At 41.8% G+C, this 25000-nt stretch overlaps 1 protein-coding gene across 3 annotated transcripts in view; it reads left to right on the forward strand.

Annotated features, from left to right (window-relative positions):
* The window catches only part of ZEB2 (zinc finger E-box binding homeobox 2), a 108440-nt gene that overhangs the window by 81518 nt on the left and 1922 nt on the right, over positions 1-25000 (forward strand). For all 3 annotated transcript variants that reach the window (XM_031590767.2, XM_090143501.1, XM_090143502.1), the window contains 7 exons: positions 1145-1216; positions 7446-7634; positions 8274-8488; positions 10975-11083; positions 11893-13862; positions 16433-16613; positions 24889-25000. The exon at positions 24889-25000 is cut by the window's right edge and continues 1922 nt beyond it. In XM_031590767.2, coding sequence (XP_031446627.2) covers positions 1145-1216; positions 7446-7634; positions 8274-8488; positions 10975-11083; positions 11893-13862; positions 16433-16613; positions 24889-25000 — 2848 coding nt within the window. The remainder of the gene's footprint in view (positions 1-1144; positions 1217-7445; positions 7635-8273; positions 8489-10974; positions 11084-11892; positions 13863-16432; positions 16614-24888) is intronic.

Raw genomic sequence — 25000 nt, forward strand, 5'->3', positions numbered from 1 at the left:
TCTCTCTCCTTTTTTTTTTTTCTTTTTCTCTTTTTGGCATTTGCCAAACCATTTCTGGGGGCCTTTTGACATTTCATTTCTTACAAGCACGGCTAAATGGATGATTAAAGCAGATTCTTCACTCAAATCTCAAATACTCTTGCTTAAAAAGAAAAAAAAAGAGAGAGAGATTGTGTGTTTGTGTATGTCCTCAAATAAAGTATAGCATTTGGGAGAAGTTGAAAAGGCGAGAAAAAGATGTTCTGTATATTTATTTTGGCCTGTGAAAATCCTTCGGAAGGTTAAACCTTGACCAGGCTGTATGTGTGAATACCTGTTGCACAAGAACTAACAAATTAGCAGCAAGAAACCAAGTCTGACAGGCACACCAAGGCAGGCTGAAGCATCTCCACAATAAGCAGTGATGAAGGTGCATCCAACCTCTTATAAATTGTGCTCCGAAAACTTCAGTTTCATGGAAACCAAACTGAACCATGATATAAATACATAGCGAGTAATTCTGCAGGTTTTGTGTGAATTTGCATGTGAATTAACCCAATTTATGGCCGTAAAGGCAGACTTTGTCAGTGCACAGAGAGTGCACAGAAGTCACAACCAAATTGTACAGGCAGAGAAGAGCTGCCCACCGTTGAAAATTTGTTATATTTCTGTGCCACTTGAAATTAATAAATGCTTTGCTTCCAATGGCAATGACAACGTGGAAGATCTGTGTGGCGATAGATAGAAATAGAGATATTAGATCTTCTTCTGTCTTCCTTTTGTGTTTGCTGTTTTTTCCAGGTGCAGATCTCACAGTGTCTGTTGACTGATTATTTCTTTTAAATACAAAAAAACCCCAAACCGACCCTTTTTAACACCGGGCTGCTTATTAGATTTGATATTGGGAAAAGCCCTTCATTTACTCTGAACAAATAGTTCTGTTTTCCACCACTTGCTGTAATGTTTAAAGTAAATAAGTTCTTGTCTGTCCAGCGCTGCTGAATTCATTCAGTTGCCAGAACAAAGCCATTGTATAGAGGGCCACAACAGCCCTTTTCTCTGCTTCCTTTAGACAAATCTTCCCCATTCCTGCACTGTGCTTGCTAGCTTTGTGGGCAGCTCTATAATGTGCAAATGCTAAAAAGTGTGCATGCTTATTTCACAGAAGAAATGAAGGAAGATTATGACACTATGGGGCCTGAAGCCGCAATTCAGACCACTGGAAACAATGGTACAGGTAAGATGCTGTGTTATATGAACATCCCTTTTATTCTAAATTGTTGAAAATAAGCTGTGCATGAAGAGAAGTAGTGTCAAAACTATTTTTCTTGATTGCAGTTTAACAGTTGGGAAACATTTACATAGTTCTCCTACTTTTAGTTTATTTTTTTGCAATTTGATAGTAGTGATAGTCCTTGCTCCCTCTCCCATGCCCTGCAACGTTTTCAGCCCCTAACATGTTTTAACTGCATCCTTGTCAGCTAATAGTTATCAGCATCACGAGAAGATGTTTTCCCAGCGAGGGTGAGCATAGGACAGTTTAAAGTAGCTGGACCAGGAGGACCAGGATGTAGGAAGCTTTTAATGAGAGAGACTGTACAAAGAGCTTGGTAATGAGGATGGGGTGCACTCGTCCTGGCAACCCCAGATTCGCATGGTGCACAGAGTAAGCTACTTCAGAGATGGAAAGCATCTTTTCAGAGAGATACACATAAACCACTTACACAGATATACAGACACACACACTTTAAATGCATATTTATGAGATTATTATGTTTCTGGCTAATCTTTTTTTTTTTTCTTTTTCTTTTTTTTTTCCCCACATCTCTTTCTTTCACCTCTTCTTAGAAATCAATACATTTTGTGGAACAAGAAAGGGGACAGAGCTATTTAGCAGGCATCATCTCTGAGCCATCTCTTTTTTTTCCTGTAGCTGAGCAAAACAGCAAAAGGTTTCTGTTACTATTTTTTTAATCCAAATGAATTCAGGGGTTTACCATGTTCTTTGCAAAGGCCACAAGGCCCTCCTCTATCCTCAGCACAGCCGAATTCCATATATCACCCAGCCTTTCCTTTGCATTTTTTCTGAGTTGCAGTTTGAGATGTTGCAGATAGGCCTGGTTGCCTGCTTGACACGGTTCAAAGTAGACTGTTTTCTAATATAAGTAAATTTCTATGCATTCCACAATGAGATTTATTTCATAGGTAATGCCCTCTAGAAACATTACTGTAAAAGGTGGTACCTAAGCATTGCAAAGGTTTTATTACTCACACTTTCCTAATGTTGGTAACACCCACATAAAACCCCAATGCTCTTATTAAGTAACACAAAACATTTACTTTATAATTCTTGTGGGGGAAAATAATAGGAAAGTAAAACCATGTCACCGTTTTTTTTTTTTGTTTTTTTTGTTTTTTTTTCATCCATTGTATTTATTGTGCATGAAAGAAGAGTGGCACCCAGGCATGGTTTACTGATACCTACATACTTAACAATGTTGCCATACAGAGCTGAATACACACACACGTGGAAAGATTTCTATGCCAAGGGATGTTAATAAAGTGACAAATTGTACTTAGCAGTTGAAGAAACAGGACTTTAAAAGATGTCTGATTCAGAAATAAGACTTGATGCTTATCTGAATTAACCATTACCAGAGCCTCTGAGGTCCCCTATCAGGCTGTGTGACTTCCTTTGCACATATTTTCCTTACCATAACAGGCCTTGACTCTTTCTTACTTGCGATGTGGTCTGCAAGTAAGAAAGGGGAAAACGTTGTGTCCTTTTTGCCCCTTCCTTCCCAGAATGTGATGGCCTCTTCTGTTTGTTTGACCTTGGCCTCACAGCATCCTGCTGGGGCCAGAGCCGGGTAGTGCAGCTCCACATAGAGACAAGTCATCCTGCCTGGTCTGCTTCCCCTTGTCCACCCTGGTGCACCTGGTTTTTCCAAGTGCATTCTAGGTGCTCTGCGAAAGTTCCTTCCATCTGAAGCAGACCTACCCCAAATGTACAAAAGTCCTAGTCTCCTTTTTAATCAAACTACTTGCAGCAATAGGTGGCTTGCTCAAATTACCCTACAGAGTTGCCTGATGCTCTTGCTGGTGTTCCATTCACATCTTTTGTCACTGAGACACCTCTCTCAGTAGTGACTGGTGTCTGGGTACCTTGGGTCGAACATACTTCTATAATGCTGGCAGTCTCGGTAGTCTCTTATGAGCAATGCCAGATTATGTAGTCATATGACATCATCTGATAAACAAAGTGTCTTTGCCAGCATTTTCACTTTGAGTGAGAGATGCCAGGTGACTGTTAGGAGTTGCAGCATCCTTCTTGCAAAATACGCAATGGGGCAAAACTCTTGAGGCTTGCTGCTGAGGTGCCCCAACCATCCTTTGAAGAGGAAATTGGTCATCCTTCCTGACTAGCCTGGGGAATGGTCAAAGTTTTCTTCTTCAGTCATCCTACTGGCTTTGGGCCTGTCTTGAGTGTCTGGGCACAATTTTTCCTTGCAGGAAGTAGGGGGATTGAAAGTGGATATTTAATAAAGCAGGTGAGGAGGGGCAGAGTCTGGGTCCAACTAAATAAGTTCAACAGGTAACTCCTGGCTACTGATGTCCAGGATTTCCCAGTGCCCATAAAAGCCACTGGGGGCTTCCCTCAGATGAACATGGGCTCTTTTGAGTCAAGGTGATCTCTCTTGTTTAATGCAACTTTCTCCTCCCTCCTGACGTTGGAGCATGTTATCTCATAGTGTTCCATCACCTGGGCTGAGAGCAGAAATAGGAAATAAACTTTCAGCCTCATTCACATACCTCCAACTACAAAGTTGCTGTAGGTACATGCAATAACTGTGGTATACTTTCAGTATCAAATTCGTTGCACAATGTCATTAGCAGAGAAAGAAACTAAAAGGAAAGTCTCCATTATTAAATTATTTTGCTTTTGTCAGGATGGCCGCTTCTTAGTGGTACTTAAAGAAACCTTGCTATCTATACATTAATCAGCTGCATTTTTAGAATGAGTTGCAGAAGCTTTATAGTGAAAAAGTGACCATTACAGTTAAAGTGCTTAGTGTTTGGTCATTCTAGATCAATTTGTAAATATTTGGGGGTATTTCTGAAATGATAACTTGGTGAAATGATGTTTGGTCTAGATTATTTTTAATTAGTGATCTGGAAATTGATGATCCTTGGTGTCCATTCCAACCCAAGCCATTCTATAAATTTATTTGACTTACTTTACTGTACCTGTTATGGTTATTACAATTGTGATGCTTTAAGGAAATAGATTGACGTATTCTCTGTAAGCAAAGAAATTCCCAGCTTCGATTACTAACATCTAAAAAGCTTCAAATAAAGATATCCTAATATAATCTAAAGAAGGGGAAAAAAACAACAAAAAACCCTTGGTTGGGAGGAAACAGAAGTAAAACTTGGCAGGTTGGAGGACAGGCCGTTTTCAGACTGTAATCTGTGTGTACCAATGGGGGCCTCTCACTTCCTGGCTAATGAAGGCTGTGGTTTTATTAGCTTTGTTTGTGATTAAGGGCAGCTATCACCATCTCACAGGATGAGTTCCCACACAAAATAACTGGTCTCCAAAGCTCCTTGAACCTCTTGCTCACTTTATCTTGAAAGGTTCTAAATACCTCCAAAGATAGCTTTCCTTAATGCGTTTTATTTTTATGTGACACGGCCACATCAGCCTTTGGAGCTGAAAACATCTCTGTTCTCCAGGCTCCAATAATTAATTAAGAAAAGACTTATTGGGTGAGGTCACCCAGTGCAGATCTCACTGAAATTCTTGACTCGCAGGAGGGGATGTGCAACGTGTTTGCAGTGTCAGTCCATGAGGAATCTGGGAACATGACTTTATGCATGGAAAACAAATTAGGGCAGGGGGAAGCAAGCCTTTCCCCCAGAATTTTAGAAAGAGACCTAATGGTTATCAGATGAGCCTTTTGAGTAACACTGGGTGAGCTTCCAGTAATGTCTGAACTGACAGCAGCATAGCTTGTGAGACACCAGACACACGTTCACCTTTTGCTATTTACACTAATCTGCAGTGTTGCAGCACTGGTTGTATTGTTTCAGTTAAGGATCTGTCAGCTTTTCTGCTAAATCCCCTTGTTTTGGGGGAGGTTATAATGTAGACATAAACATTTGCTTTAGCTCCTGGGTTGCATGCACAGACATGGGAGCTAAATAATCCAGAGAATTAGGAAACCTAGGCCAGTAATATTGCAGCATCCTCCAGGGAGACTGGGAAGGAAGATCTTTGAGGCTGAGTGTGGGGCAGAAGCTCCCAGTACTAAGTCAGGCCTTGAATTCTTTCCCTATAAACCTAGTTGCAAGCTCCAGAAACATGCAGACTGCCTGGAAGAAGCCATGGGGTGTTCCTCCATCCTTTCCTCTTTCTGCTTCCGTATATCTTCTCTGGAGGAAAACTCTCTTTCTCTGCTCCATAGGTAGCATTTGCCTGAATTGGGCAAGAAATAAGCTTCTTCTTTTAGGACCAAGTGCTGAGCCAAGAGAAGAAACAAAGATGAGGTACCACTGGGCTAGGTGGTGTTACAACAGTTGCAGAATTTAGGCATAGTAAGGGATTTATAAGAAGTGGGGATTCTGACATAAAGAGCAATATCTCAACTTTTTTTTTTTTTTTTTTTTTCCCCCTGACAAAAACAAAGGCAGAAACATTATCTGACACTCACGTGCACGAGGTGCACTTCAGCAACCACCATTTTGTTACATTTCTCTCTCAGCAACAAAATGGAGGCAAGGTAGATCTGGCCCTCCGTACTCACACTTCCCTTCTCTAGAAGTTGATTATTTTAGGGGAGGAAATGTGATTTCTCATGCTAATCACAAATGATAACAAATAAGAGCTACAGAAGGACCAGGGGAGGAGAACTGGTTGTTGTACTGGTACCCTATAAAATCCTGATGGGAACAGAAGTTTTCTTCCACAAATGGGGTCCCACGAACTAAGCCATTTGGTCGCTGTCACTAAAATGCTGCAGAGCGTTTGAGAAGCTGCTCTGCCCATATGACAAATAGGGCATATTTGTCTCAGCCAGAGGATTTGATCTTATCGGCTAAAGGGATGAGGTTTGCATAGCTGAATATCTACTGTTATCAATGACAGCAAGTTCAGCTCTGCAAATCAGGCTCTTTCAGATTTCCACTTGTGCCACAGTCAGGGCCACATCTTGGTATGACTGCAAGTATCACCTTGCATTTTTGTAGGACACTGATGCAAAGCATTACCTGTTTCTAGATGCTAAGGGTTCCATTTCCAGTGGCAACAAATCAGTAACTTTCTAGGGCCCAATCCTGCTTTCCTTTTGATTTAACCCTTTTGATTTCCATGAATTTACTCCCTATTGGTCCCTGGCATAAGTGAGGGCAGAATCAAGACATTTAATATTTTACTTCTGCATGTACTGTAGAATAGTTCATCGCTTTGTCTCATTTTCTTATTTCACCTAAGCATAAATACTTAAAAAATGTAATCAGTCATGCCATTCTTCTCCTTTACGGTCAGTTAAAAACAGGTATCTGAAATTCCCTGCCACCAACTGTCTTCCAGAACTTGTTAATAAAAGAAATCAAAGGGAAGAAAAAGATCAGTTCTTTTATTTTCTGTTGTAATCATACCAGTATGTGCCTATAGTGTCCCAGAGTTTTTAAGTTCTTTCCTGTATGCAGTATTCATACATGAACAAGAACAGCATATTTTTGGAAACAGGATGTTTTGTGGTTGGGAATATATTATGTTTCATGGACATTGCACGGACAATAAAAAATTGGGTTTATTATTATGGAAAACTCTTGTACAGATTGTAAGAGTGGTTTTAGGCTCAGTATACCAATTCTGGTCTAAAACATATGGTTCCATTTGTGAAAATCTACGAAGCAGCATGTTTTTTAAAACAACCTACTGTCCCACTGTTAATTACCCAGAGATTAATATTCCAAGAAAAAAAACACGTGAGGAAGAATGCTGAGAGTTTTCACCACCACAGCTCTCTTTGCTTGCCCATCCTGGTGTGCAGACAGAGGCAGAACCTCGCGTGGAGGATGCTTGTGGTCTTTGCCACCTGTAAATATTGTCTCTGCAGCAGGAACTGTCATGAAGCTGAGTTTGCCAGGGTTGGGAGGATTTGAGCTCAGCCTTGTTAGTTGTGAATCCCCCAGGAGCCTCCCAGAAATTGCCTAGATGAAGTGCTACCTGCATTGCTGAGACCTCATAAACTTCTTGTGCTGCCCTGTAGAGCCTGTGTGGCTGTTAATTTAACCACCCGGCCTTACTTCCATCCCAGACGGTGGAAAGCCGGTATTAATTTTATTGGGAGCTGGGGCACAACTGATGAGAGCAAGGATCCAGCCTTGCGGCTCCAACTCCGGCTGTGCTCAGGCAGGATGCACTCACAACCCCTTCTTTTCCCCTTCTCTCATTCTAGTTAAGAATGCAAATTGCACGTCGGACTTTGAGGAATATTTTGCCAAAAGGAAACTCGAGGAAGGAGATGGGCATGCAGTCAGCATAGCAGAGTACCTGCAGCGCAGCGACACAGCCATTATTTACCCCGAAGCCCCCGAGGAACTGTCTCGCCTTGGCACTCCAGAGGCCAATGGGCAAGAAGAAAACGGTGAGGCTGTAATTCATTTTTAGCCAGTATCCTGACCTCTTGCAGCTGTTGCAATTATAAATGCACTACATGCCTGGGTGTTTACCTTAAAAATTGAAGAACAGCTGCAGCGGCATGGAATTTCATGAGCAAAGATTGGGGCTGTAATTTTAGTGTATTGTGATGTTTTAGTCAGCAAATTCGTATTATTTTGTGGATGAACTGAAGAGCTTGATTTAAAGCTCACTTTCAAGAGAAGGACCGCTGCCACTCTGGTTGCGAGTTTGGGAAGTATTGAGTTTTAACACAAAATAATACAGGGTTGATGGCCCATAGCTCTGTGATTCTTTGCTTAATAATGGGGAAAGAGTCCCTGGGAAGGATTTGTGATTTGCTCAACGGCAAAGCAGATCTGGGCTGTGATGGAGGAGTGGGACCTGTCCCCACTTCCTCGCGGGGTCCATCCCCATATGCACATGGGCTCCGTCCCCGAGGCACTGCAGGCCTCGCGGTGTGGTTGGCGGCTGTTTGGAAGCACCATCCCTGTTGGGCAGCAGATTGCAGTGATTCCTCTCATACCAGCCTGGGCAGTAAGCCCATTAGCTGCCATTGCCTCGCTGACCTTTTGGCCTGCCTCTCTCCCCCCGTCCCGGGGCGCAGACCTGCCACCTGGAACTCCAGATGCCTTCGCCCAACTGCTGACCTGCCCCTACTGCGACCGGGGCTACAAGCGCCTGACGTCCCTCAAGGAGCACATCAAGTACCGCCACGAGAAGAACGAGGAGAACTTCTCGTGCCCTCTCTGTAGCTACACGTTTGCCTACCGCACCCAGCTTGAGCGGCATATGGTGACACACAAGCCAGGGACAGATCAGGTGGGGGGCTGGCTTTAAGTGATTTCTTTCCGTAATAACCCCTTAGAGAAACGATATTGCTTTGATTGGCAATCATTATTAATTTTTCATGGCATTTTGAAGATGCAGATCTTTTAATGGTAATAGCTTTAATTGAGGTCTAAATGATTTTTTGATGGTCTCTTCTAATATGATTTAATAGTCTTATGTTCACGATCGAATGAGTGTGTTAATTTCTAATTTAGAAATTTTATTTGCACTTTAACTTGACTTTAGTTTCGTTTTTATGTTCCTCAAAAAGTGAATGAAACGGTAGCATTTTAATTATACATTATTAAACATCTCAGCAATTTTAATTCCATTTTTCACCTAGTTTTACTTTGCAGTTTTGCAAATAGGAGCTTAAAGGCGTACTAAAAGATCCACCAATATTTTTTCATTACTTTTTGAGTTGCCTTTTCAATCATGCAAAATTATTTGCATGTGATATAATCGTTTGTTAAATATAATCGCGCATTTTTAGAATAACTCTTCCTCCCATACACAGAGGCTATCATTTGTGATGATTGTGCCACTAACACATGCACACGCTATCTATCGCTGGTGGATCCAGCAGCATATCTGCAATAAATCAAAGCAGTTTCCCCTCTATGTGTTGCATGTAATACTATATCAGGGCTGCATTTAAGGAAATGCTGTATGTCTCAAACAGGTGACTGAGCTTCCTCAGTGCTCCTAACCAGACTGTCAATAGATCTGTGCCACAAAACTCTCTGTGCCACAAGGAAAACTGCTCCCAGCCTCACAAGAGAGTTACTTCTGCAGAGAGGTGTTATGGAGGGCTGTAATGGAAACTCAAATGGCATGTTTAGAACTTAAATAAATAGATGTGTGTGCATTGTGTCAAATTATAAAGGCTTTATGCCGTATTTGTTTTCTTTAAAAGCTGCAAATCATGATCAGCTATATTTCTCTTGGTAGGTTTTTCTCAGCGTAAGGTAAATTCGGTTACGCAAACACACATCTTCTAATCACCCAATTTTGTAATTAGCAGTTTTAAGAGAACTGTATCTTTTTCTTGATCTTAAATCAATATAAATGTTCTGGAGTGGTTTCTCATATTCTTTCCTTTCCATGGCTTTTCTGGTAGACAAACACATTTTCACATATGCATTTTTTCCTAACCTGATCTACTGCGAGTTTTTTGCTGTTTTTTTTTCCCCCTCTTTTTGCTTTGTATCATTCAAAACACCAAGGGAAAAAAAAAAAAAAAGCCTCAACATTTATCCAACGTAACCGCCTGAAATTTCACATGCGAGAGCGTGCTTGTGCTGGCGCATTATGAATGGTAGCTTTGGTGTTGAAAAGTCCCCTCATTTGCTCATGGCATTTACAATTAGTAAATTAAAATGATTGTATCATATTAACAGTGGCACAACTAAAGTTTATAGTAGTCCTCGGAGGGCGATGGGGGGAGACAAAACAGCTGTTGCTGTTTGTTTATGCAACTCAGCAACATATGAGCGCGGGTCCCTCAATGGCGCGCGGCGGGCTGGGCTCTGCTTGATCTTTGAAGGTTGCTGCTGTTTGAACAAACCTCCCTGTGTCCCATGTAACACCATCTGTCTCGCCAGGAATGTGGGAAGAGGCAGCACACCCTCGCAGTTGTCATACCGTTTCGGCGCTGCCTTTTTTTTTTTTTTAATTCTCTACCCCCCCCTCCCCCCCTTTTCCCCCTCCTTCTCTTGCAATGGGCTTTTGTGTCGTCGCTGCCTGCAAAAGGCTGACCTCCTACCTTGAGCATCCAGAGCGGATGGCTGCGTTATTATTACTATTATTATTATTTTTCCCCTCCAGATTCAAAGTCAATGGGCTTTTCTTGCTTGGTGCAAAAAGCTCAGCTGCCTTTGGTTATATCTTTATGACGCTCTTAACTTCCCACCTGCCCTCACCCCTCCAAACAGTGTTGGGGACAGCATGGCACGAAAGGTAGCAGGCGTCTGTGTTTTAAAAAATATTTCCAGCAGCAGCTCACGCCGAAGACAGTCTCTTCTGCTTGATAATGAATTAAATCTTACACAAAATGCCACTAACGGCAGTGTTTCTGTCTTTTCTACGCATGCAGTAAACAGAATTTTTAAACAAGCAGAGCCCCACATGTTCAGGATCTGCTAGGAATATTAAGAACCACAAATCTTCTTACAAAACAGTTTCTCTCATTGTAAGATACCTTAAAGCAACACATTTCTGATGAGAGACTTAGGAAATAATTCTAAAACAAATATCGAATGCTCATGTGAAAGTACGTTCTCATTTGTTTCGGTTTACTGCCAACATTTTGATTTTTATTGCAGCACTGATGAGACAAATAAATGTACACGCAGACCTTTTGGTCTGCTTGATAAATTCAGAGCCACATTAATTTTGTTTTTGTTTTTAAGTTAGAAATTCATGGTTTCTCTTGCATAAAATTCACATCGGTGTCTTTTTTTTTTTTTTTCTCCCAGCACCAAATGCTGACCCAAGGAGCAGGCAATCGCAAGTTCAAATGCACTGAGTGTGGCAAGGCCTTCAAATATAAACACCATCTGAAGGAACACCTGCGAATTCACAGTGGTAAGTAGCGGAGGTGCTGGTGTGCTCATTTGCATTTTGTTTAATTAGCTGAGTTTTAAAGACTGCTTAAAATTTACACAGTTCTGCTTCTGGCTTCTTGGAGCTACCAAGGTATTTCATAAATGATATCTGAGCTATCCTCATTTATCATGCTGTTAATACCAGGGTCCTGCTGAAAGATTTGGAAATAGTAAAGCTTCTTGTAAATAATCTTACATTGTTTGTTCGGCACTTTGAGTTCAGAACCATTCACTCATTTCTATTCAGTCAGATCCTGAAGAGTCTGTTGTATTTTTCATAACAAAAAGTTCCCAGCAGTCAGAGACAACTCTTATTCTCAGATAAGCAGTAAGTGCAAAAGCACCAATCCTCACCTCTGCAGATGTGATTGTAACATCAGGACTCAGTTTCTCATACTGTGCTCAATTTCAGTGCAATTCAATTCCTTTCTGAAAGAAAAAAAAAAGAAAAAAAAAAAAAAAGACAAAACAAATCAAATTTGAACAGTCTGGATTTGATTTGACTATGTTAACCACAGGGCACTTACCTGTGACTGCAACAGTCTGTCTGGAGCCAAGCTCACACCTTGGCACCTGCTGCCAGGCTGGAGACTGCAGTTCCAAACTGACCTCAAGACCTGTGAAGAAGAAGGGAAAGCAGTGGTGGTTCATGCCTGTACGCAGAGAACAGATATTTTCCTCACTGTAAATCAGTGGATATACAGATGATCGGCTTGGTATCAAATGCAATCACTTGCAATTATAGCAGCAACAATGATAATTAACATTTGGTTTTAATTATCATTTTAGGTGAAAAACCATATGAGTGTCCAAACTGCAAGAAACGTTTCTCGCATTCTGGCTCCTACAGTTCGCACATCAGCAGCAAGAAGTGTATCGGTTTAATCTCTGTAAATGGCAGAATGAGAAACAATATCAAGACGGGTTCTTCTCCTAACTCTGTATCTTCCTCTCCTACTAATTCAGCCATTACACAGCTGAGAAACAAGCTGGAGAATGGCAAACCACTTAGTATGTCTGAACAAACAGGCCTACTGAAAATTAAAACCGAACCACTAGATTTCAATGAATATAAGGTTCTTATGGCCTCACATGGGTTTAGTGCAACTAGTCCTTTTATGAATGGTGGACTTGGAGCAACCAGCCCCTTAGGAGTTCACACTTCTGCTCAAAGTCCGATGCAGCACTTAGGTGTAGGGATGGAAGCACCATTACTTGGCTTTCCTGCAGTAGGCAGTAATTTAAGTGAGGTGCAGAAGGTCCTACAGATTGTGGACAACACAGTTTCCAGGCAGAAAATGGACTGCAAGGCTGAAGAGATCTCCAAGTTGAAGGTTTATCATATGAAGGATTCATGCCCTCAAGCAGAGGAACAAGGAGTTACCTCCCCCAGTATTCCCCCCGTGGGTCTTCCAGTAGTAAGTCATAATGGTGCCACTAAAAGTATTATTGACTATACGTTAGAGAAAGTCAATGAAGCCAAAGCTTGCCTCCAGAGCTTAACCACAGACTCGAGGAGACAGCTCAATAACATTAAAAAAGAGAAGCTGCGAACCCTAATAGACCTGGTAACTGAAGATAAGATGATAGAGAACCATAACGTATCCACTCCATTTTCATGCCAGTTCTGTAAGGAAAGCTTTCCTGGTCCCATTCCGTTGCATCAGCATGAGCGTTACCTGTGTAAAATGAACGAAGAGATCAAGGCAGTCCTTCAGCCTCACGAAAACATGGTTCCCAACAAACCTGGAGTGTTTGATAAGCAAACCCTCTTGCTGTCATCAGTACTTTCTGAGAAAGGAATGACTAGCCCCATCAACCCATACAAGGACCACATGTCTGTACTTAAAGCATATTATGCTATGAATATGGAACCCAATTCTGATGAACTACTGAAAATTTCCATTGCTGTTGGCCTTCCTCAGGAATTCGTGAAGGAATGGTTTGAACAAAGAAAAGTCTACCAATACTCAAGTTCCAGGTCACCATCACTGGAAAGGACCAGTGCCAAGGTGGCGCTGGCTGCCACCAACAACACTCCCACTAAAGACTCTTTGTCAGCCAGATCTCCAATAAAGCCTGTGGACTCTATAACTTCACCATCTATAGCTGAACTCCATAACAGTGTTACTAATTGTGATACTCCTCTCAGGCTAACAAAACCTCCTCATTTTACCAATATGAAACCAGTTGATAAATTGGACCACTCTAGGAGCAATACTCCTTCTCCTTTAAATCTTTCTTCCACATCTTCTAAAAACTCCCATAGTAGTTCTTACACTCCAAACAGTTTCTCTTCTGAGGAGCTTCAGGCTGAGCCTTTGGACTTGTCTTTACCAAAACAAATGAAGGAACCCAAAAGTATTATAGCCACAAAGAACAAAACGAAATCTAATAGTGTAAATTTAGAACACAACAGTGTTTCTTCATCATCTGAAAACTCAGATGAGCCTCTGAACTTGACTTTTATCAAGAAGGAGTTTTCTAATTCAAATAATCTGGATAAAAGCACTAACCCAGTATTTGGTATGAACCCATTCAGTGCCAAACCTTTATACACAACACTTCCACCACAGAGCGCATTTCCCCCAGCCACTTTTATGCCACCAGTCCAGACCAGTATTCCTGGGCTGCGACCATACCCAGGACTAGATCAGATGAGCTTCCTACCACATATGGCCTACACTTACCCAACTGGAGCAGCTACTTTTGCTGATATGCAGCAAAGGAGAAAGTACCAGCGGAAACAAGGATTTCAGGTAAACTCTTGTGAACGTTATCTTTCAAAAGGCTAAAATTTAGTACTTTGCAATACGTGCTCCTGCAGAAGGAAAAAAAGCCCAAAGTTATATTATTTCCAACAAATTAGCAAAATTGATTTTAGTCTGAACTTATGAAAATGCAGCAGAGGGAAAATAAATTGAAATTACCAAACTTCCACTTGGTTTCAGAAGTAGTACCAATACCTTTGAATAGATACAATACTTTAATTTGTTAAAAGGTTACAGCTGTAACAGTTAGAACCATATCTAAATGATAATGTTCATGAAAAATCCCATCTCACAGAAAAAAAAAAACAACAACTTTGGTGAAATACTCTCTGCAGGACTTCCCTCACGGTGAGCATAAGTGCATTTTAGCCATGGGGAAAAAGAGCTGCAAGAGACCTTTTGGGATCACCCCCATATTTGACACAGAGCTGTAGCCCTCTGAGCAGAGGTCCATACAGCATCCTCACAAATTTAGCCCACTGAAAGTTTGGAGGTTTCTTACTCCACGTTTTTTAGGGGATTACTTGCTTGCTGTGCACAAGAAAGGCTTTCTGTCTTCTCCTGAATCTCTTGGTGAATGAGACATGTTGATGTGTTTCCTCACCAGAGCCCCTTCCTTCAGCCCACCCACTGCTGTTTCCTGCTAGTCATCTGGAAAAGCTTCAGCAAAAACAAACAAACAAAAAAAACCCCATAGATTAACTGAAATTATTTGAAGAGGTAGCAGTTAGGAGCCTTAACCATGGAATCATTAAGGTTAGAAAAGCCCTTTAGGATCAACCAGTCCAACCTCAACCCATGCCACCATGCCCACTGACCACGTCCCTCAGTACCACATCTCCACAGGTCCTGAACACCTCCAGGGATGGTGACTCCACCACCTCCTTGGGCAGCCTGTGCCACTCCATCACTGCTCTGTCAGAGAAGAAATGTTTCCTAATATCCAACCTGAACTTCCCCTGGTGCAACTGAGGGCCACTCTCTCTCATCCTATGGCTGTCTCCTGGGAGCAGAGGCAGATACCCACCTCACTACAGCCTCCTTTCAGGATGTTGGAGAGAGTAATGAGGTCTCCTCTGAGCCTCCTTTTCTCCAGACTGAACAATCCCAGCTTTCTTAGGTGATCGCCATAAGACTTGTTCTTCAGACCCTTCCTAGCTCCATTGCCTTTCTCCAGACACACTTCAGGGCCTCGATGTCTTTCTTGTAGTGAGGGGCCCGAAACTGAACACAGAACTTAAGGTTTGTCCTCATCAGTGCCAAGCACAGAGGGACGATCACCTCCTGCTGATACAAGCCATGATACCGTTGGCCTTCTTGGCCACCTGAGCAGGCAAAATCTTTCTCTGGACATGTACTGTAGGGCAGAAATTCTTGTCTGAGTAAAGCCTTGAATTCTTTTCTTGAGTGATCCATACATGAGTAGTAAAGGATTTTGCTGCTTGCATGCCTATAGCGAAGAGCTGCTCTACAGAAAATCACCTGTTTTTCAACCTTTTTTTCTGGGTGTATTCAGATATAATGTACAGAATTTAGTTAAATGAAATTAACTGATTATAGATTAATAATTTTCTTTTATATTTGTGCATGTTCCCCTATGTCCTATTACGGTCTATTAGTAATTTTACTGACTAGTAAATGTTTTATAGTTTCAAATGTAAAAATCAGGTATGGTTTTACATTACAGGCTGTAATCCCTCTTTGCACAAAAGGAGCATAAATAGCACTGCACCTCCATAACAGCTGTTCCACTATTCCAATTTACAGTACATCTGCCCTCTTTGTAAATGTATTTAAGCCTATTTAATCTTCTCTAATATTAATTAGTGCAAACCTAGTCTAAGAAAACTGAACTGTGTGATAGCAAATGGAAATGTATGTTATCATGCAAGTTTGCACTCTCTTTGGATCAAGACAAAATAAATATCAAGAAATTTAATAATTTACTGATCCACATTCATTATTGCTTAATGCTGAAGGCTGTTTTAACATAGATAGAACATTGATAAAAAGTGTTATTAATATTCCCTATTTCAAATTACAAAATTAAATATAAAAATATAGCTTGAGGCCTTTAGTTGGGAGACATACATTTAAATGGATTGCATAATAAAAACATTTGTACCTAAATATAAAATTCAATTAGACCCTTTCTACAGATAGAGAATATCTCCAAGTTTCAGTGTTTTGAAAGGAATGATCACTCAGCTGTTGCTTACACTTACCCCTGGGTAGTATCACAATAACTTTTATTGTCCATGAAGAGCCTTCCCTTTGCATTTTCCACTCTCTGAAAATATTTAGTACCTATATGACAAACATCCTTTGCTTGTGTAAATTCTATTGTTATAGGGTGACCAAAGACAGAAAGTTTTGGAAGCTGATTCAAGCCAGAGGTGTTTGAGGCTCCTTATTACCTCTATAGTTTCCATCAGCTAGAGTTTCATTACCACAGTGGGTTCCTGAGCTCAGACAGACCATAAGCAGCCCCAGGCATTATTTTAGCTTTTGCTGAGTGGCTGTGGACATGGGTGTCACTGATGGTTGTCCTCTCACAGGGAGACTTGCTTGATGGAACCCCAGACTACATGTCCGGCCTCGACGACATGACAGACTCTGACTCCTGTCTGTCCCGAAAGAAGATCAAGAAGACAGAAAGTGGCATGTATGCGTGTGACTTATGTGACAAGACATTCCAGAAGAGCAGTTCCCTGCTGCGACACAAATATGAGCACACAGGTACGTGTGGCTGCGCCGCGTGTTAACACCCTTCTCTGCATTTGATGTGTTCAATGTATGGATTGGTGTAACCTGAGGTTTTCAGCAGGCAAGGTGTGATGTCTTTTTCTTAGTTCGACATTTATTTCTTTTGAGCATGGTGAGGGACTGTTGAATTACATGACTGTGTCCTGGTATCTGCAGAGTTTGGGGTGAATCTGGCTAGCTGTGGATGCAGTGGTCATCATGGCTCTCAGTGTCTTGCAGGGCGAGGTCTCACGCTGTCACACAAACACACACAAAAAAGCAGGCTCTAGTGCTAGAAAGAAGCATAGCTTGGTTAACACAAGTCTGGCAGGGGAAGGAATAGTGACATCAAATTCCTCGTATCTTAGACGTTATCAGACTCCGTGCTATTTAATCCAGTAGAATAACTCCCACTGATGTTAGCAGTGTGAGGGCTCACGCTGGCCCAGCTATCTGACAGCAAACAGGTCGCAGAGGCTCTCACTGTGACTTTGCATGCCAGCAGAGGAGGCAGGTTGCATTTCGCTTTTTCACTTCTCACTTAATGCTTGGGGAAGGTTTCCATCCTTCCCAAGTGGGAACTGAATTTGTCTAGTTAAAGGAAGCTTGCCAAGGCTCACTGAGGATTGTCAGCTTAGGAAATATTTTGGGTTGAGAAAGACCTGCCATCACACCTATGCTGGCTGTGGTCCTTCTTGCAGACAGTGCTCCCTTCCTCAGCATGTTTCTGTGGGGGGAGAACAGGACCAGAGCTCCCCGAATAATAGAGATATCAAATTATGTTGGACAAAGGGAATGTGAGTTATCATGTGAGTTATTGTGCAGCAGGACATAAACCAAACTCCAAGTTAGAAAGAGCTTACTCAGGAGGAAACTTTCCTTAACTTTGAAAGCTGAGTCCCACTTCAGGAAATGAAGCAAGTCACATCATCCTTCAATCTCACTATGTGACGGTAAAAACCTTATACCTCTCTATTAATACATCTTCCAGGCTGTGCATAACCATTTGGCATTTCACATGTGAAAAATTCACAGTTCAAAAGTGGGCTGTGCCTTTAAAAAATTCTTTGCTTTGTTATTTTTCCTTTTCATACTTTTCTTCCAAATTTTAGGCTAATCCCATACAGGAAAATAAAAAAAAAAAAAAAAAGGAAGTTAAAATACATGTGAGATTAGGAAAGAAAATTAAAAGCAACATTTTGGACTAGATCAGCTAGTTCGTTGGTGGAATGTGCTTCCCACCACATTATTCAGATCAAATTGTTTATTCAGTAGAAGAAGCTTTGAAGGCTTTACGTTCCTGCACCTTTCCTCTCCTGAATGATTTTATTACAGCCATCTGCAAGCATTATGGTGTACTACACTACTACCGTAAAGCTCTTATGTTAAAACTGGCCTTCATATATGTTGGGATCTGGACATATGGCACAATCCCATAAAGTTGGTAGTCCATAAGGTCGACAGACATATGGTTGAAAGGCTGAAAATTTGACAAGCTGAAATGTGTGCAATCACCTTGATTTGCAAAATAAACTGCATTTGTAAAAGCAAAAATATGTTCTGGTCCTTAACAACCACAGGAACCTACTGCCTTCAAAAGCATCCCACAGCTCTGATTTGGGGACTCTTCTCCCTCTTCTTTCTGTCCCTTCCTGAACTTCTTGACTGAACGTCTGTCAGTTTGATGGGGCTCGGCCTTATGATCCAGAACATGTATATGGTGTCACATTTAATGTGCTAGAACTATAGCACGTTACCAAGCTCTGGGGTGGCATTTAGAGACAGGAAGGATGGTCTTGTGGCAAAAGCACAGGATGAGAGATCTGAGTTCTCTTCTGCCTTGCCGCAGACTTCCTCTGCGAATTTCAGCAAATTGCTTCATTTTTCTCTCACCTTTGTCTATCTTTGAAGCAGAGGGAAATGATACCAGCCTACCTCTCTGGGGTGTTGCAATTCTTCATTCATGTGGGCTGAAATCCTCCAGTGGAACTCACTGTGTAAAGTGTGAAGTATTATTAAGGATGCATTTGCCTTTCTGGAGGCTCCACACATCATCCTAGCATTAGGTAGAGGTGGTTGGGAGCTCTAAAGACCTTGACTGGGCTAGCCTCCATAACTCATTCACAGCCTTCAGGAAGCACACGGTACTGGGACTTTTGCTAATTGTTTAGCATGAATCCTAAGTGAATTTCAAATTAATTTGATCGTTTTGGAAAAACCTTTCCACATTCACTGGAAGGAACCACACTGAAAGTGATATCATCTTCTGCGTTTGGGGTCATTGTGAGAGGAGGCTCAGATTTTTCAGTCAACTTTTTGGAGCTCATAAAGGTGACAAAGCTTTTCTTCCGAATGCGTTCTGTTTTCTGACCAGCTGATCACAATCCAGTGTTACTTCATTAAAACCATGTTTTAGGAGAAATTGGAGCCCTTCCTGTCTTTCCTGGAGAAGAAAAGCAGTGGGTTGTTTATCACGATGTCCTTTTTCTTACGTTAAGAATCTGTATATATATATTTTTTCTTGTATGTGAGCGATCAGATTTCTGTTTGTGACCACTTTTATTCTCCTCATACCTACTGCAACCCATGCTGGTGTTAGAGGAGTGGAGGCACACAATCCTGCCATGCAGCCCTTCAAGATTTACCTCAGATAAATTCTTTAGGATGAAAAGAAACGTTGACTTGCAAAACTAAATGAGCTGCCTAAATTATGTGCTAACTGACTATTGTAAAGGACAAAATTGGGAATACTGTAGGTGCTGTGGTGGAGCTGAGTTTCCCTGCCAGGGCAAGAAGAAGGGTAAGGCTTTGGCAGCGCTTCGTCAGCCCAAGAGCTCCTAATAGGACCATGTGGCCACAGATCAAGGAGCTCTCCATGATCACCTCTGTATGCTGTGCCTGCCACAGCTTGAGCACAGTGGAAAATGGGGTCCAAATTTTGCAATCCATAATTTGTAATTTATGCAGTATTAGCAGTGTTCTGTAATAGCTTCTAACTTCACGTGGAGAAGGAAAATTTATTGAGTCACTGCAACGAGTGAATTGCATCGGTTCTGGTTGATTTGAATTTTAGTGTAGAGGCCAGTGCTTGCTGCGGGACCAAACTCTGCCAAGCTAATTTTGGGATGCCATGTAATTTAAAGAGAAGTTATGTGTCCATTTTAGAGTTTGAGATTCACAAGATCCTATTTCGTTAGAACCAGATGATGCACTGCTGTAATTAGGGTGTAGGCCATGGTAGGCAGCACAGGAAATCGGTGCTCAAATTATTTTCCTGTGGAGCCTCATGAACCCATCCTAACTTTGGTCACGCTGAAATCAGTTGAGCAGATACTGCTTCATTTGCATGTGTGTAATCTCAGATTTCTGCAAGCTGCTTAGCACAAAGTTCAAGACACTTTGCTGCTGCAGTGGGTAAGCGAGCAGGAGAGCAAACAGCGTGCAGCACCTCCATGTGCAGAAATATCCTGGCTTCTGGAGAGCAAGCCAGTCTGCTCTGTGTGGGGAAAGCTGACTCAGGAGCAAGGCAAAGGTTAGCATTTGTTCTGCATCCTCACACCCATGTCTCTGTACCCCAGCAAAGGCTTTATCGGCACTTCACAAGGGAACTTGCAGCCTGCCTGCTCCGCAACAAAACCTGGAAATGGTTTTTCAGAATCCTACCTAGAAATTTTAAATCCTTTCATTGTTGTTCTATATTACATCATATTCTATTTTATTAGTTGTGTGGGCTGTTGAGGGCCTCATAGCTGTGCGAGTGCTTTCATCCTTTCCTTTTCCACTGTATATTTTATTAAGACCTCTTTTTTATTTTTGTAGCTTTCATGCTGATGCAAGCACTAGTTTTATTTCCAGATTGATTCTGTAAACTAAATATTGTTCTTGAGCCTGGTAGCAAATCAGCTCTCTCTGGCTAGTATTTTGAATTCCCAGCTCAGGAGTTTTCTTTATTTAGAGCTTAATTCATAAAAAATTTACATGCTATTTAAAGGTTATTTTTTCTTGCTTTACTCTGATACGAGTTTAGATTTTCCCATTTTACACTCAAATAAAGAAAAAAAAAAAAAAAAAGAAGGGATATATTCAGAGCTTGTGAAATTTGTTCTGTAGACAAAGTCTCCTATTCAAAATAGAACAGGTGCAGCTTGAGCAATTATATATAAATTGCCTTTATCTTGCACCTTTGACCACTTCGCTGTGCTCTGGACGTTAATCCAGCTCCACTGGGACCACATCTAACATCCAAACCCCCAAGCAGCTTCAAAGAACCGCCTTTAAAAAATAAAAACAAGCTGTCACAAAAATGTTTCCTTCTTCCCTCCAAAGAGTGAGATTTCGATGGGCCCCCTCCCATAGCAAAAATACCCATTTGCTTTAGGCAAAGGATTGGTGATATTTAGTCTGGGACTGGTGACAGTTTATGATCTGATGCTTTATGACTTCTATACCACTGCAAATGGGAAACGTGTAGCCTTTCAGTCACATACTTTTAGCCCAGTAAGGTTGAGAGCTTCTTACTGTTAGAGATTATTTATATATTTATTTGCTTTACTTTAAGAGATATGTAATTTTAGAGACTTCGAGAAGTGATTGGTTGTAATTTCCCCTCTGTAACCTGAGCACGGGCCTCCATGGGAATCTCTTTTTGCAGATGGGAAAATGCAAAAAAAATCCAAGCATTTCCTTTAGGTATTAGAGGCGGATTTATCGCCTAGTTTCACTGCAAAATATGTGTTGCATCAGACATCCACCTGATGACACAGAAGTGTTTCATGAGCCCTCCTGCAAACTGCCTTGGGTAACTCTCTCCTTGGCTCCATCCCTTATGGAAGACATAGGTCACCTCAAATGGGACTGAGCAATACTTTTAGGGAGGGATGATCAAATCTGCTTCTTTCTGACCCATCTCTATTCCACTGTTATTTTGGTGCTGATCGATGGCACTCTTGTTGGGTGCAACAGAGACTGCCTACGATGTCCCCATCCACATGCATTGGGATGCTTCTCCCTGTCTGCCTACAACTGTAGACCTCTCTCCATCCCTAGTGTAAACTACCCTACTGCAGCTTTATTTTATGGCCTACTAATGCATTGTAGGGATCACGTACTTCTAAATGGCTGAAATACTGTGTTTTGCACATGGGAAAAAAAATTCTTCTGCAAATGTTCAGAAACGTGATACATTTTAAAACATATTTCAATTAGTGTTGTAACAGCTGCATGCTGTGCACTGCTAAGGTATGTTGTGTGGTGTCTGAACAAAGAACTTTGCTCAAGCTGTCATGTTCCTTCAAATCAAAACTAGACAGTTCTTAATATGGATGTGGTAGACTCAATAGTTCTAATATAGCCTTTTTAGTGACAATATTAGTTAATCTGAAAACACGAGCTATTTTAATCTTCTGTCTTCTGAATTAATTTGTAAAACATAGATGATTACCTATGCCAGGGAAGCCCAAGGTAGCATCATCAGGAGTGCAGTCCTTGGTGAACATCCTAGAATTACGTGCAAAGAGTGAGGAAAGCAGGCAAGGAAAGAGGAATGAGCATATGGCCTCACTAGATGGTGGCTGAGAAGCAGGCTTCCATTTGAGGAAAGTGCTGGGCAACTGGTTGGAAGGAAGGGTGAAGATGGAGAAATGTGGACTGAGAAGGGTGTGTAGTGATACTAAAAGGAAATCTGAAGTAATGGAGAAGGAGTGACATTGAGCAGAAGTAGAAGAGCTCCCACTGCAACCGGGGCTTTCTCCTGGCAGCACTGGTCTTCAGGGAGCGCTTAGATCAAGGCTGCTTTGGGATTTTAAGCTAATTTGAGTAACTGACTCGATGGTGCTAAAATCTCCTAAGCTCAGGCTGGGATTTCCCCGTTGGAACAAAGGTGGTGCTCAGAGTAACAGGTCAGCTGCTCCTGGCCCTGGGTTCGGTCCAAAGCCAGAGTCATGTATAGCTCAAGGTCCAGACTTGTCTTGTGACCAACAGGTAACACTGGCAGAAGTGCTTGTTAGGAAACAGATCACAAAAGCAATACTTCAGTAACTCAATATAGAGAGCGTGAATTTTTAATTTTGCTGGAAGGGGGGGATGGGGAGGGGGGAACTAAAACCCAAGAAAATCTGCATGTATGCAAATACAGGAAAGTCTCATACAAAGAAATGTAGTTCAAGTCCCAATTTCCAGGCATCCACCACTTTCCCTGTCATTTAGGTTTTTCTATCTGTGGTTTCTCCTGTATTTTCCCTCTTGCCAGATCTCCATTTCAGAACATACAATTTTTGGCTTCCTCGAGCATTCGTTAATCACACCTTATTAAATGTGAACTTTCACAGTGGGACCTGAGGGTAGCTGTGACTAGATCGGGCAAAAAATTAACATATTCCCTGCTATTCATTCTTCACAACTTTGCCATGGAAGTGAAATTATTTTATGCCCGATTCTTTCTGCTCTCAAGTCCCAGCAGTGAATGCAAGCACATCCAACTCATAAAGGGGTTATCCTGGAAGTCAAGATCCTTCAGTAGTCTGGAAACACGTTTCTACTTCCTGCTGGATTTCCTTCTCGGTCAGTGATGGCCTGCTGTCTGCCCAGCCCTCAGCTCTTGGCTGGAGGCCTCTCACTGACTGCCCACCCTACTTTGCCATCATACAAACTCCTCCTCTTGCATGACTGGAAATGCGTTCCTCTGGCCAAGCATCCCGTCACGATTCCCGTCTAGCTCTCTCTCCCTGCTTTGGCTTCTTATGAGAATTAAGAAAATACCACACTTGTACATCTGACAGGATGGGAGGGCTCTTGTGTGAAGTTTATTCCTGTTCTGGTCACATGCCACATTAGCTAAGTATGATAAATATTCCAGAGAAGGCAGGCCACTTCACGAGTAACTTTCTAGCGATTGGCTCTAACAAGACACGCAACGCAAGGCTCTGCATCTCAGACACTGACTACTGCATTTTTATACATGTAAAAGTAGCACAGAATATAAAGAAATGACCAATTGGCATTGCATCTTGTTTGCATAGCTGCACCGCCCTGGAGCGCGCAGTTGAGTGACACTAAGATTATAAATTGACATTTTGAAAATAAAAAAATCTGGCTGAAAGTACTGATGTTTGACTTTATTTTTTGCCTTCTGCAATCTAAGTTTGGTGATTGGTCTTCACTAATTCCAATCTTTGCACCATATGTTATGTCTGGATATCTCACGGTTGCATCATGCTTTGCTGAGTTTTGTCGTGTGGCATCATGCTGACAAGTATTTTTTGTCAGCTCTATTTTGGAATTAAGCTTTCAGTATGGCAGTTCTGGAAGGTGTTGAAGGCATTCCTGTGCTATTTGTGGCCTGGGATCAACCAGATGTGTTTAGGCTTGGCACTGGTTTTGAGTTTCAAACATTGGTTTGAAACTGCCTGAAATGCCAAAGGAAATACAGTTTTCTGCAGCTTAACACTACTTTAGCACTCCATGAGTGGCTGACAACATTTTATTTAGAAACCCTTCTGCTCCTGTGGCAGATGTATATATTTGTATTGCTCACGAGGGGAGAGATGTCTTTCAGTCCTTGAGGTGGATGGAAGGGCCTTCTTCTTCCACACACAAGTGTGAAGAGCGGAGGCTGCGGTGCTCCCGTGTCCAAATGGGTTGGTGTGGCTTCAATCTTGTTCCTTCCTGACTGATTCAAGGAGCCCAAGCCAGACTCATCGCTGTTGCTAGATGCATTGTGTGCATTGAAGGTAGACCCCAAGGCCACCAGCTTTGGTGATTTCCCCTTGGTGGAAGGCACTTGGCTTTTTGCAGCATCCGTGTCCATGCTCAGAGATGGGATGGGGGCTTCCTGCCGTTCATAAGGATGTTCCCAAGTAAAGCTTTAAGAAACAAAGGTCTGCTCTACACGTTAATCTGTTTAGCAAAAGGGGGAAGAAATACAGCGCGTGTATGATGCTGTCAGCAGAATTATTTATAAATAGGGATATTTTTTGAGCATTTTCATGTGTGTCAGCTGCTTGCTAGAGCTGCCAGTTTTCCATTGATGTTCTCTGAGTCATTTTCTTTATTATCCTGAGCTACTTGAGTAAAATTACTACAATCAAAAGCATCCAAAGCCTAAGTAGTAACATAAATGTGGGTTTTTGCTGTTTGTTTCTGCAACCAAGCTTTAAGAGGAAGAACGAGTGGGGTTGGGGTGTGGTGTTCCTGGAACACCTCGCAGTACATGGAGGTGGAGGGCTCATCCTTACCACCGTAACCCCTCTTGTCCTCTTGTGTCTCCCCACAGGAAAAAGACCACACCAGTGTCAGATTTGCAAGAAAGCATTTAAACACAAGCATCACCTGATTGAGCATTCACGCCTGCACTCCGGGGAAAAGCCCTACCAGTGTGATAAATG

Source organism: Phasianus colchicus, chromosome 7, assembly GCF_987193195.1.
Source record: "Phasianus colchicus chromosome 7, bPhaCol1.hap1.1, whole genome shotgun sequence".
NCBI lineage: Eukaryota > Metazoa > Chordata > Aves > Galliformes > Phasianidae > Phasianus > Phasianus colchicus.